We start from the raw sequence: 11,836 nt of genomic DNA on the forward strand, positions 1-11,836 counted from the left end.
TCTTTGTGCAACCCTCAACTGACCTCACAGTGGTTCCAGATACTCCCCCACATCTTATGGCTCCAAAAATTGTGGACGATGATGATGTGATGGCAAAACAAGAGATAATAGGAACTCATTTCATGTCACTGCTGATAATGTTTGATGTGTACACTTCTAAGACAGTGTGGATGAAATGTGGCAGATGAATGTGGTTTGCAGATAAAGCGATGAGTAATGGTTTTAAATGTGCTCTCTCAGACTTTCGTTTTATTTGATGTCTGCCTTTTGAACACAGATCATCAGGAGGAAAATTACAGGGCAGTGTGTTTTAGGAAACTACATTTAAGCAATATCCTTGTCCTGGACATATAAACCATTGTCTCACGTCCGCCTCCATGAGCAGAGCGACTCAACTGTAAAAAAGTTCAGATTAAGTCATCGGTAAGATGACGTCTACAGTGTCTGATACTTAATGAGACTAGGAGTTATGATGGGGAGAGAGGCTAGACAGTGGGGGAAGGTTTAGGCGATGGGTGAATTAAAAAGCCTGCAGAATGACATCAGCATAGGAGGAAATAAGGAGGGGAAAGCCGGAGAGGGGGAGAGGGATCTGTGCATGCAAGTTTCACATTCTAAATCATACAGCTCTCCTAAAACCCCTGCTTCCCGGGCAGGGAAATAAAAACCAATAGCAGAAGGAGTTTAAAGAGACAGTCAGGGCCATAGAAGAGGAGGAAATCTGTTCATGTCTGAGAGTCTGCCGTCCAGGGAAGTGGGGAGGAGAAACAGGGAAACTAAAGCTGATACTCGCGGCCCACTCGGCACAAAGCCCGTTCTCAAATCGCTGCATGCTGGCTGCTTGAACAGTGGTCTGAGACACTGTTCAGCAGACACATCGTCAGCCAGAGAGTGTGATTACATTGGAGTGAAGTCCTGACTCTGGCTGTATAACCTTTTGTTAATGATTACTCCAATTACAGGTTTGGGTGGAATTCTCACCAAAATATAGTGAATGGTCAGCAACACAAAACACAAACACAAATGCAGAACTGTCAGGAACTAATGTAATCTATGTCTTATCTTTTCCTGCATTCCAGCTGAGAGAAAGACTATATGATCCTGGGACAGAGCATCCCCCACCCCACCCCTTATTTATATTCCCAACAGAATATTGGAGTATAAGTCCTGGCCACAGGCATGCCTGCCAAAGTTTTACTTCCAAAAGTGACTGATGCCAAAAACCCCTCGGGAGGAATACTGAGACGGTCACTGCATGCTAAGAGTCACTGAGCTCACATCCCAGATGAACCAGGAAGCATCACAATCAGCCACAGCATTTAATACCGAGATGTGATCGCTAAGGTTGCAGTGAGGTGGCTTGTTCTGGGGTTTCGAGGCAAGGGCGGATTAAAAGGTCATCTTAATTTTGTAATTTGGTGGGACAATGAGATTAAACTTTGAGGGAGATTTACGAATGTTCCGATCTTTGTTTCGGTTCATCCTTTTTGTGATGAAGCTTTCAATCTTTTATATTGGAGTTATGTGGGCTTTATTTCAGAGAACACTTACAACAAAAAATCAAATTTTCTGCATAAATTCAATTGCAGTAAGTTGTAGGCAGGCTGACCGTGTGCGCGCTGTGCGCAAAGCATGCGTCCAGGAAGCAAAGTATACACACAAAACCCCGATTTTCCGAGCCAAAACAACATCCCACAAATGAAATGTGTTTCCTATTGGAAACTTCTGACTTCAACGGGTGAGCTGTAGATGGCTGAAGTTTGGCCAGAAGTTCTGAAATAGTTCAGTGAACACTGCAATGTGTGCGCAATATTTGCGTATAACTGGGAAATTTGAATTGCCCAGATAAACCTCAAATGTTTCAGACCCTATGCGGAAACTATATTATATATTTATTTATTTTTTACTACATAACGCTCTGCAGTTACATTTTCTGTTTTCTATATTAAGCACACTTACCTGCCAGAATCAGACAAATAAAAGTCAACTGCATATCCGAAGTAGCTCCCATTGGGTCCGCTGTAAACAGCTGGGTTCTCCACATCCAAGTTGAAAGCCTCGCAGGCAGGCTTAGAAAAAGTCAGTAATAGCCCGATAATACAAAGGAATGAGCGTGCGAGAAAGGCTACTATCCCCGGCGTCTTTGTGAGAAATCTCACCAAGCCCATTTTTGACAATAAATTAATCCACTAAAGTTAGTTTTGAATGGCGAAATTGTCCAAATGTTTTGCTTTCTAGTCCGTAGATCAAGCCTGTAAACAGTGGGGAGTAAAACTAAAATTGCATCCCTGTAACTCTAAGCGGCCAATATCTCATTAATGCTCCGTCAGCTCCTCTCAGCGTCCCCGCTCTTCTTGCGGCTTCTTTCTCTCTGCCCCTCTTCAGGCCTACGCCTTCTCTGCTCACCTAATCAGGATACATACAGGGAGTTCCCAGACCCGTAACAGAGTTTAGAAGAGGAGGAGCTTGTGATTCCCTAAAAAAACGAAGAGAGAGAGGGGAGAAGAAAAAAAAACTTCGAAGAGAGATCTTTTTTTTTTTTTTTTTTAGAGAGATCTTCTAATGCACTAACCCATATGTTTACCAAAGTGATAGAAATGCGCTCGCTTTTATCACTCACACTAAGACTGTTAACAATGGACCTTAAAGCCGCTTTCTGATTTTATCTCACACTTATCGTGACCCTTTGAGACCGAATTTGTTGGCAGAGAAGGCTAGGTGCTAGGTGATTGAAAGGTCAGTGAAACGTCACTTCACGCTTCTTCTTTTTTTTAAAAAAACTATAAATATAACTGCTTTCCAAATGCAAGACTCTCATGTGCCTTTTCCCCTTCCCTTATGACCTATTTGTATAAATCTGTACTAATTATACGTCTATCTCTTGGATCTCAATGTGTGATCCATATGTATTTCTATCTAATTACAGTGTGGATCTGATTTGGGCATATGATGTCTTCTGGGGAGCTTAAGGGGGGTGTGTGGGAAGATTATGTATTTCTGTCTGAGTCACACGAGAGAGGAGCAAGGAAAGTGGTTAGGCTGTGAAAAGCATCTACTCACTGCAATGAGACCTTTAATAAACCAACCCAGGCCGACTGGAATTAGTGACTGTTGGTTTAGCTGATTCATCTGAGGCCTCGGGGATTGAACACAGGGGCCAAATTTGGCTGTGTGGCAGTAGCAACATGAACTCTCTGTCAAGTGTTGCTCATATTTATAACTCTTCTAAGTGCTCTGACACACAGAGCAGAAACTGATGGGAGTAATCCAGAGGGTCTGGAGGGGCCAGTTCACAGCTGTTGGGGGTGCTTGATGGTTCAAAGCCCTAATCCCAGAGAGGTCTCATTCTCTTACTCTGTTTTTAGGTCCCTAAGATGAGAGTGCTGGTTCATTTTGAGAGCCAAAGCACAAGGTGTGATTAATAGACAAACGAGCTGTACCCATAAAAACCATTTGTTGTTGAAAGTTTTCGGCTGAGGGCATTATCTGTTATTCAGAAACCCCAGAACACGATGACTCTCAAATAACAAGATATTTCTGCATCTTCCAAAGATGCACTGCTGTTTTATAATGATGCTTCTGGATGTTCTGAAATCTGGAGGTAGTCATGGTGGTGCAATCAGAGCCCTATGACCTCATGCATGAGGTTAGACACAGGGGCAAGCAAATACTTTGGAAATAGAGTATAATAGTATCAGCAGATGATAATCAGCTCTTAGTCATCACGGGCTTCTTTATTGTCTACTTACTGACAGCCGTAGGTTTTGTGCTATCTGTGCACACACATTTATCTGTGTGACCTGTTAAAGCATCAGAGTATTGGTTACATTTTTCTTTGAAGTAAGTCCTCCTCTACTTCTTTTCATGCATACCTGCATGTACACCATCAAGCAGGAACAAGCCAGTGTACATAAGCATGCTCCGTTATTAAGTATATTCTGTGCCTAAAACCAGAGTCTCTTTTGCTTTCGGTGATGTGTAATTGGGTCTGGCTAACTGAACAGTATTTTCCATCTTGTCTTTTCGGTTGAAAAGGGGGTGTGGTTTTATTCCAATGCCTGGGCTTTGACATCATCACTCAGCCACTATGGCAACAGATTTGAAGTGCTGCAAAACACTTATAGAACACTTCACAGGACTCAACACAGCTGGTCAACTATTTTAAATATAGAACTGACATATTGGCACTGTAGTACAGCCTCTATGCAGTACGTACGTGTATGCGAACACATGCATACACACTTTTAGTGTATCTTGACTCTTTCTCTGTAATAACTGAGGATATGCTTTACCACAAACAAGCATCTATCACATGTTAGGACAGCTATATCAAGATGTGTGAAATCATGCTTTCACGTGGGTCATTTCTGTTTCTCGGTTGGTTTACACAGTGCAACGAGGTCGAGGTCTCCCTCCAAAGGCAAAGAAGAAACAGACATCATTTTCAATTAATGATTAATTTAAAATAAATCCAAAGACATTTCTGATGAAAGGCTAGCCTAATAGCATCAGAAAACTCCTTAAATAAATCACATTTGCTCTGCTTATTTTCACTCCTTGGTATTCAATAACCCCCTGCAAAGGCTATGTGCCCCTCCAGGCGGGCTCATCCCCCAGTTTGAAAACCACTGTCTTAAGCTAAGGGTGTGGTGGCCCCCAGCTTAGATATAAGACTGTTACTAATTTTCTCATGTTTTCTTTCTGAAAACGAGAAAAGAAATAAAGTTATTTCTTTTGTTCTCCCTTTTAAAGTGGATCTGCAATAGAGCAGCGCACTTCAACTGTAAAAAATACATTCGCAGTGAATGAAATCATTTAAGCTTTATTAAATAGAGGGAGCTGTGTGAAGAGTGCTTTGGGATGCAAAGACTAAACTTTACATTTAAAGATGAAAAATGTTGGAGTGTGAAGTGAGAACGAATCAGGCTTCCCAGACCTCCTAAGCAGTTTGTGTCTACCAGCTTAACTCTATATTAGTTTCTAATACCACAAACAGTCAAATCCCCAACTGAAATTAGGTTGTACTATAGGTTTGGCAAAGAAGACAGTTTTGTAAAATACACTAGATTTCAAAATAAAGGTGATCTCCAGCTCTAATTCAGCAAACAGTCATTACCAGCTATTAATATTTGTTCCAGAAGACACCAACCTCCATCCCACCTCCTGATCTCATTTCTCTTTGTGTCACCAACTGTGAGATGATACTGATAGGCTCCACGGGGGTGGAGAGACACCCTGACGGTAACTGTTTTGCTTTTAAGTCACAGAGTAAACACCATTTTACCACCGGGAAACAGACAGTAAATAAAGGCCACAACAGATAACTCAGGTCACGAGTGACAATGATTAAGAAATTTGCCTTCTGTTTGTTTCTTGAGCAGATTACCTGATCTTTTAACATTTAGTGGAGTTTTGGTCTAAATAAAAAGTTTTTCTAATCAAGAAAACTGATGGCAATGCTAGAGAATGTGGTTTTTGAATAGAGGGCTTTATTATTGTGTAAAACCTAACAAAGCCTTTGAGAAGAATAGGACACTGTGGCTGAAATTAGAAGCTTCAGCTAATGTAAATGGTAAGCCTAAAAGCTGTCTGTCTGTTTCTCCTAAGCAGGAGAAACACAATGACACATATCATACAGGCAGGAAATTCCTCTAGTGTAAAAGCCTGCCTGGTTTTCCTGTTTCACTGGGTTCATACTGTTCACTCTGTTTCACTTCACTCGCAAACACACCTTGAATATATGCGCAGTCAGTTCCTATCAGCTTTGCTTTCCCATCTGCACTCTGTAACATTCCCCATGTTTATAATAGAAGGGCGGTGAGTGTTGCTGATATCTCCCGCTAGTATGAGACACTTCATACTGGATGACAGATTTGTCATGATGGGGTGGAAGTCCTGAGCCGGCCCGTGTTGCTGAGTAGCCCGTCTATTGTTTTCAACACAAGCTCTTAGCAACACAGTGGCTGAATCATATGATTGTTTCAGATGTAGAAATCTTTCCGGAGGCTCCTTACAAGGGAAAGTTTACCCACCCTTGTGCATTATGGTTTCCTCTCGTGAGCTTTTACTGTCAGTACAAACAAATTGAGACAACTTGTGTGGCTAGTAAGATAATTCAAACAGTATCCATTGTTTTGTTGCCTTTTTTAAAAGAGTCATAAAATGGCTGAAAATGAGCAATTTTGTTTTTTATGTGCATCTGCAAATCAGTTTAAGGAAGTAGGGTACTAAAGCAGCAGTTTGCAAACTGCTGGGGGGAAACGACCCCACTATCAACTCCACCAGCCTTGTCCTACAATCCATAACACACACACACACACGCACACACACACACACGCACACACATGAAGCCTCTCTAACCTGCCTGCATTTACAGCTCACTGTGCTTCATGGAGTGTTTAGTCTCTGTGGTCCCTCAATTGACATGTTTGCCTAAATACACAACTTTTTAAGAGGCAGCATAAAATACTTGACATCCTTTAGAGAAAGGTCACTGATTCAGAGTGTCCAGGCTGATAAAGTCAGACAAAATGCCAGCACCTGGTTACAGAGCATGGAACAAGACGGGCAAGAGAGTGAAAACACACTTTAATACTGGTGAAGCTTAATAGTGCTTAAATACTTCAAGCTGGACCTCAGCAAGCAACATTTATATGTTATTGCAATAAAAAAACAAGACAGGTCTCAAAACTGTAGAATTTGAATTAAAACATAATACTGAACAAAAAAAAATGTGTGAACTGCCCTTTGGACAATTTTGCATTCACATTCAGGGTGTCATGTTTTATTTGGATGGTCTATTTGTCTCACAGAGTAATGATATGCCAACTGACCCCCTTCTGTGTTTTGCTATTGGGGCAGGCGCGCTACAGGGCTGCCGCCAGGCCCCTGAGTGAAGGAATGCGACTGTTAAAACGTGTGGATCTGGGGGTACAGCAGGAGAGGGCACTGAATCAGTGTGAGCACTGAGAGAGCCTCAGGGTATTGTTTCTCACACACACACACACATAACCATTCACACATTCCCTGCGATTTGCTTCTGTTGCTTTCCCACACCCACTCCCTCGGCTAAATATGTTTGATAGAGCTCATATGGAAACAGACGCACCCGGCTTTGCGGGACCAAAACAAACTGCACTAGAGTAAAAATCGATATATATAGCTACGGTTTCTTCTTTTACTCACAGACAAAGAAAAAATATGCTCTTTTTTAATAGCCTCATGTTACTGTTGCAAAATCAGGAAAATTTAAGAGCAACCACTCCCAATTTAAGCGCATGCATAATCATGCTTTCAGATACTCCATTAATAGAGACATCAGAACTCTTATGAGTAACTGACACTACTTCAATGCAGTGGCATTCAGCACTTCTTCAACTTAATGAATACGTGTATTTTATTTCACTGATGGAAAAATTCTAAATACGACTGATGAAAATAATGAAGTTCACATTGTTTTGCTTTTAATTTGACAGATGAAGAATACACCAAGGGTGATCTTTACATTTACTATCATCATCTACACCAATATAAGGGGCAAGATATGTTCATAGTTTCCTGAATGTTTATGGTTAATGCTTTCAAGTTGGTGCTTCCTTCCTGAAGTGTAAGCTCACATTTATCACTCTCTTTACACAGAACCATGCAGTGCAGAATCATTAAAACAACCTCCTCTGTGCTTATAGCAGTTTAACTGTTGTCTTTTTGATTCATAGCAACTAATTTACAGCTCAGCAGCTCTGTGAGGCATCACATAGACACAGCAGTGCTTGTTTAAAATTTTGGCTCAGCAGATATAAGGCTGATTAATGATTTTTTTTCAAAGGCTACTGTGTATATACCCAAGTGCAATGCTCACTTGATTTCTTCACGAATAAAATGCCCCACTAAATATGTTTCAAAATACTAAAATGGAAGCATATAAGATAAGTTTACGTTTTTTATTGATATGTGGTCATAAATCAAATTATCGGACAAGTAAAAACGGGTCTTAAATCATGTGTGAAAAGAAAGTTTTCACAGGATTCTCCGCAATCCTGTGAAAAACACACCTCTATAATAACCACCTCTATAAAAGCTGAAGTTTTGGCAGTTTGCTGGTCTGGAGCATTCAGGTTTGTGTTAACAAAAAGCCACAGTCTTCCCAACAAATTCACCCCGACGTCAGACTGCAACTCTTGGGAAACTGCAAAAAAGAGCTCCACTCAGACTAAACAGGCTTCAGTTTGCATGATAAATGTTCAAGTTCATTACAGTACAATTAGAATAGGATTGAACAAGTATGGGATTTTTAAAGAGGTTACCAGGAGAAAGCCTCTTCACTCTAAAACGAACATGGCAGTACACCTGAGGCTCGCAAAGCTGCATCTGAACAAGCCACAAGAATTCTAAGAATTCTGGAACAATCCTTTTGGACAGACAAGAGCAGAGTGCAGATTGTGGCCATAAAGCAGCACCACATTTGACAAAGCAAACGCCACAAACACCTCATTCCAACTGTCAAGCATGGTGGTGAAGGGGTGATGATTTGGGCTTGTTTTGAAGCCACAAGATTGAATAAGTTGAATAAGTCTTACAAAAAATAATTACCATTATTATTGTTGTTAAAGGTTCTTCTGAAACGTAAGTAATCACCAAACTAGTAAGAAATACTTATTTGACGGTGACACAGGAGGAAAACCTAGGGAATGATTCACATTCATCATGTGGATACCATGAATTTCTGCATGAAGTTTTGAGATACTTTAGAATAGATTAGCTTTTACTCCAATATGGCCAACATTACAGTTTTGCCACTTGCAAGGGTAAAATTCCATTAATTCTACCCTATCTGTCATCTCTGACAACTTCCTGATGTATTGTGTGTTATTTCCTGTCCAGACTTTGCTTACTGGGGCTGATGAACAACACAGTAGGTCGTAAACTATGTGGCGGTCTCAAAAGAATGTACCATATTTCAGCCATGTCACCCTTTGGAAACCTTAAAAAGACACTGCTCGGTATGGTGACTCACAAATGCCCATTAAAAAATGTAGTATCCCTTGACTCCCCTTAATCTGTGCGGCTCCTCCTTATAAGTCAATGTTGATGTCAATGCTGTGCAGACCACCGAGGTGTCATGAATGCTTGTGCAGCCTTATATAGAAGCCCTCTGAGGTTTATGATCAGTGCATTATTAGTATCAGCTGGTCTGAACCAACATGAAGAGGGTATGCTGTCAGCTTGCTAATGTACAAGTCACAGCAAGGTTATGTGCAGTGTGTCTGAAGCTCTTTAGTAATAGCTCATACCCTTATAGGAGTAAAGGGGACACAGGACGAGCAGTAATGGGAAACTCCTCGCATGTTCAAATCAGCTTTTGGTGGGCTTCTATTGATGAGGAATTCAATGAAATATTTGGTGGAGGGGATACAAACAAAACAAACTGTGCACACAAGCAAACAGAGTAGAGTAGAGTGGAAATGAAGTGTCCTCTCTAATGAAAGGATGCAGGGTTTGTAGTAATATTATGGTTCAACTGCAGGTTTTTCCTCCACTTGAAATCTGACTCGTCGCCAAAGTTTATGTGTTATCATTTAAACATCTCCACCTGTTCTCTGAGTTTATTTGTTCAGTGATATGATAAGCCTTTAAATAAATAAGCAGGTGTTGTAAGCAGCAGATCACCGCATTATGAGTCAATTCAAATTCAAACAATAGCACTTATCAAAGAGCAGGAAAAACCACACAGCCAGGTATTTTATTGCTGCTGCATCCCACTCTGGTACATTTCCATGGAAAATCTTTTTTTTCACAAAGGCCTGCTTTTAAGACCATCACTGAGACTTGATACTGAATCTGCCACCACTTGTATGATGGCTCTTCTGACTTTAAAGAATCCATCATTCAAACAGCGTGCTCTGGAGTGAAAAAAAGGAAAAATAACTTTTTCATCTTGCCTTTTGTTTTGCTTAGAAAATACAGGTTTATCCGTTGCATGAAGCCTGGTCCTGTGTATTAGCATTATTTGTGTAAATCTCGATGATTGTTACATCCTGGCACATTTTATCAGGGAGTTAGTGTTGCATTATTAGGAGAGTGCCAGGTCGCCAGCACAGTCAAGCATTGAAGTCAAACAATTCCCAGTCTTCCTGCATTTGTCTTAAGGAATGTTGTTTGTTCGTGCCGCTAATGAATCTCCTTCACCTCAAGGGAAAGGAGACTCACTTCACAGCTTACTTAACGTCACATGTTGTTTATGCAATTGTGTTGATGTCTTCATTCCTGTTACTGAATCTGAGACCGCAATGAATTCTGTCACTATAAAAGCACCCGTTTTACTTTCATTTGGAATTTATGTAAAACCCTTGTTATTACATTAATTGCTTTATGGCTAAAATGCATTTTCCTGGCCACACATAACTGTGGCCTGACCAGTAATGGAATATAACGCAGCTCTGGGCTTTTAGAGAAAGACCACCTACACTCTGCAGCAGCTGTAGCTTCTGCCCTGTGGGGAAAATGACAAAATATACATTTTTAACAACAGAGCTTCAACTCTTATTTCACTTTAAATAAATTCTTTATAGTGGAACACCCAGGTAGAAAACAATTGGAAAACATTATCTCGCTATTTGCCAACTTCTCGTAAAAGTTCTCATAAAACAGGAGACGGAAGGCTTGCATCAGACAGCTGAACAAACCATTTTGTTTTATTAATTTTTTAACACTTTAACAGAATTTTTTAACACAGCAAAACTGCGAAACTTTTTTTTTTCATGACATCTAACAGGGATAAGCTGTACACCTATTGATAGCTGTTAATGTTATTTTTGGAAATACTTGGACATCCTTGTTAAGGAATATGAGCTTTAAGGTCTTCTCTAAATGAAACAAACAATATTCTGTAAATAGTCTTTCTCTAGTTGTTGTGGTTATGGGTTCTCCAACATTTTTCCAGGGAAACGTGACAAAGTAAGTACAGCTGTTTTTAATGAAGCCTGATTTGAAGAGTCACGCTCATTTTTGATGAGGTAACTAGAATAAAAAGCTAATGTCTAAATATCTGTCATGATGCTCATTTATAAAATAAAACAATAATGAAAACACAAGTTGAGGTTATGTCTCCTCTTCAGTTTCATTTCAGTTCATATCATTGTCCAATGAAAAATTAACTGGAAGATGACTTTTCCATTTCCAGCATCCTTCAGGAAGTCACGGCATTGTTCTAAATGCTGATTCATGTTGAACAACCTGGAGACAAAATGTCTCACTCTAAGGAGGGACTGACCATTCATGGTAATATCGAACTCACGCAAATCCTACTGAGCATAAACACCAACACCTTGTGTTTGTGTAAAATGCTGATTCATTCTCTGTAATGAATTCCCTTGGGAGAGACTGTGCCGTCAATGTCTTGTGACTCAAACTCTCTTCCAAGTACAATTCTAAATAAGGCAGCAGACTTCTGTGTACCATTCATCACACAGTACTAGTACTCAGTGTTTAAGCTTATGACCTGATGTGAGTACAAGCAGGCTGAGCTAAACTAAAGTGGAGCCTCTGTTCTTAGTTGCCCGATGTCTCACACATGACCAGCAGAGGAGGGTAAAAAGTCTGGTGGTCTTGATAAAACTTCTGATTCACAAAACTATGATGATGAATCACCTAATCTGAGGTCTCAGTGTCCTAAATTACCCAACTATCCCACTGTTTTCCCCTCTTTTTCCATTTCAGACAAAGTGATTCAAAAAAAAATAGTATTACACCATTCCTAGTTTTTAACATTTTCTCAGCACTTGCTTATCTTCTAAAATATTTCTGGCAGCGTTTCAGTAAACTGTCAGTGAGTTCAAAG

At 40.3% G+C, this 11,836-nt stretch overlaps 1 protein-coding gene across 1 annotated transcript in view; it reads right to left on the reverse strand.

Moving 5' to 3' along the window:
* itga5 (integrin, alpha 5 (fibronectin receptor, alpha polypeptide)) overlaps positions 1 to 2,394 on the reverse strand; it is a 32,658-nt gene extending 30,264 nt beyond the window's left edge. Inside the window, exon 1 of the mRNA XM_031741973.2 lies at positions 1,960 to 2,394. Coding sequence (XP_031597833.1) covers positions 1,960 to 2,168 — 209 coding nt within the window. The 5' untranslated portion in view covers positions 2,169 to 2,394. The remainder of the gene's footprint in view (positions 1 to 1,959) is intronic.
* Positions 2,395 to 11,836: the final 9,442 nt, after the last annotated feature.

This window comes from Oreochromis aureus, linkage group 20 (genome assembly GCF_013358895.1).
Source record: "Oreochromis aureus strain Israel breed Guangdong linkage group 20, ZZ_aureus, whole genome shotgun sequence".
Classification (NCBI taxonomy): domain Eukaryota; kingdom Metazoa; phylum Chordata; class Actinopteri; order Cichliformes; family Cichlidae; genus Oreochromis; species Oreochromis aureus.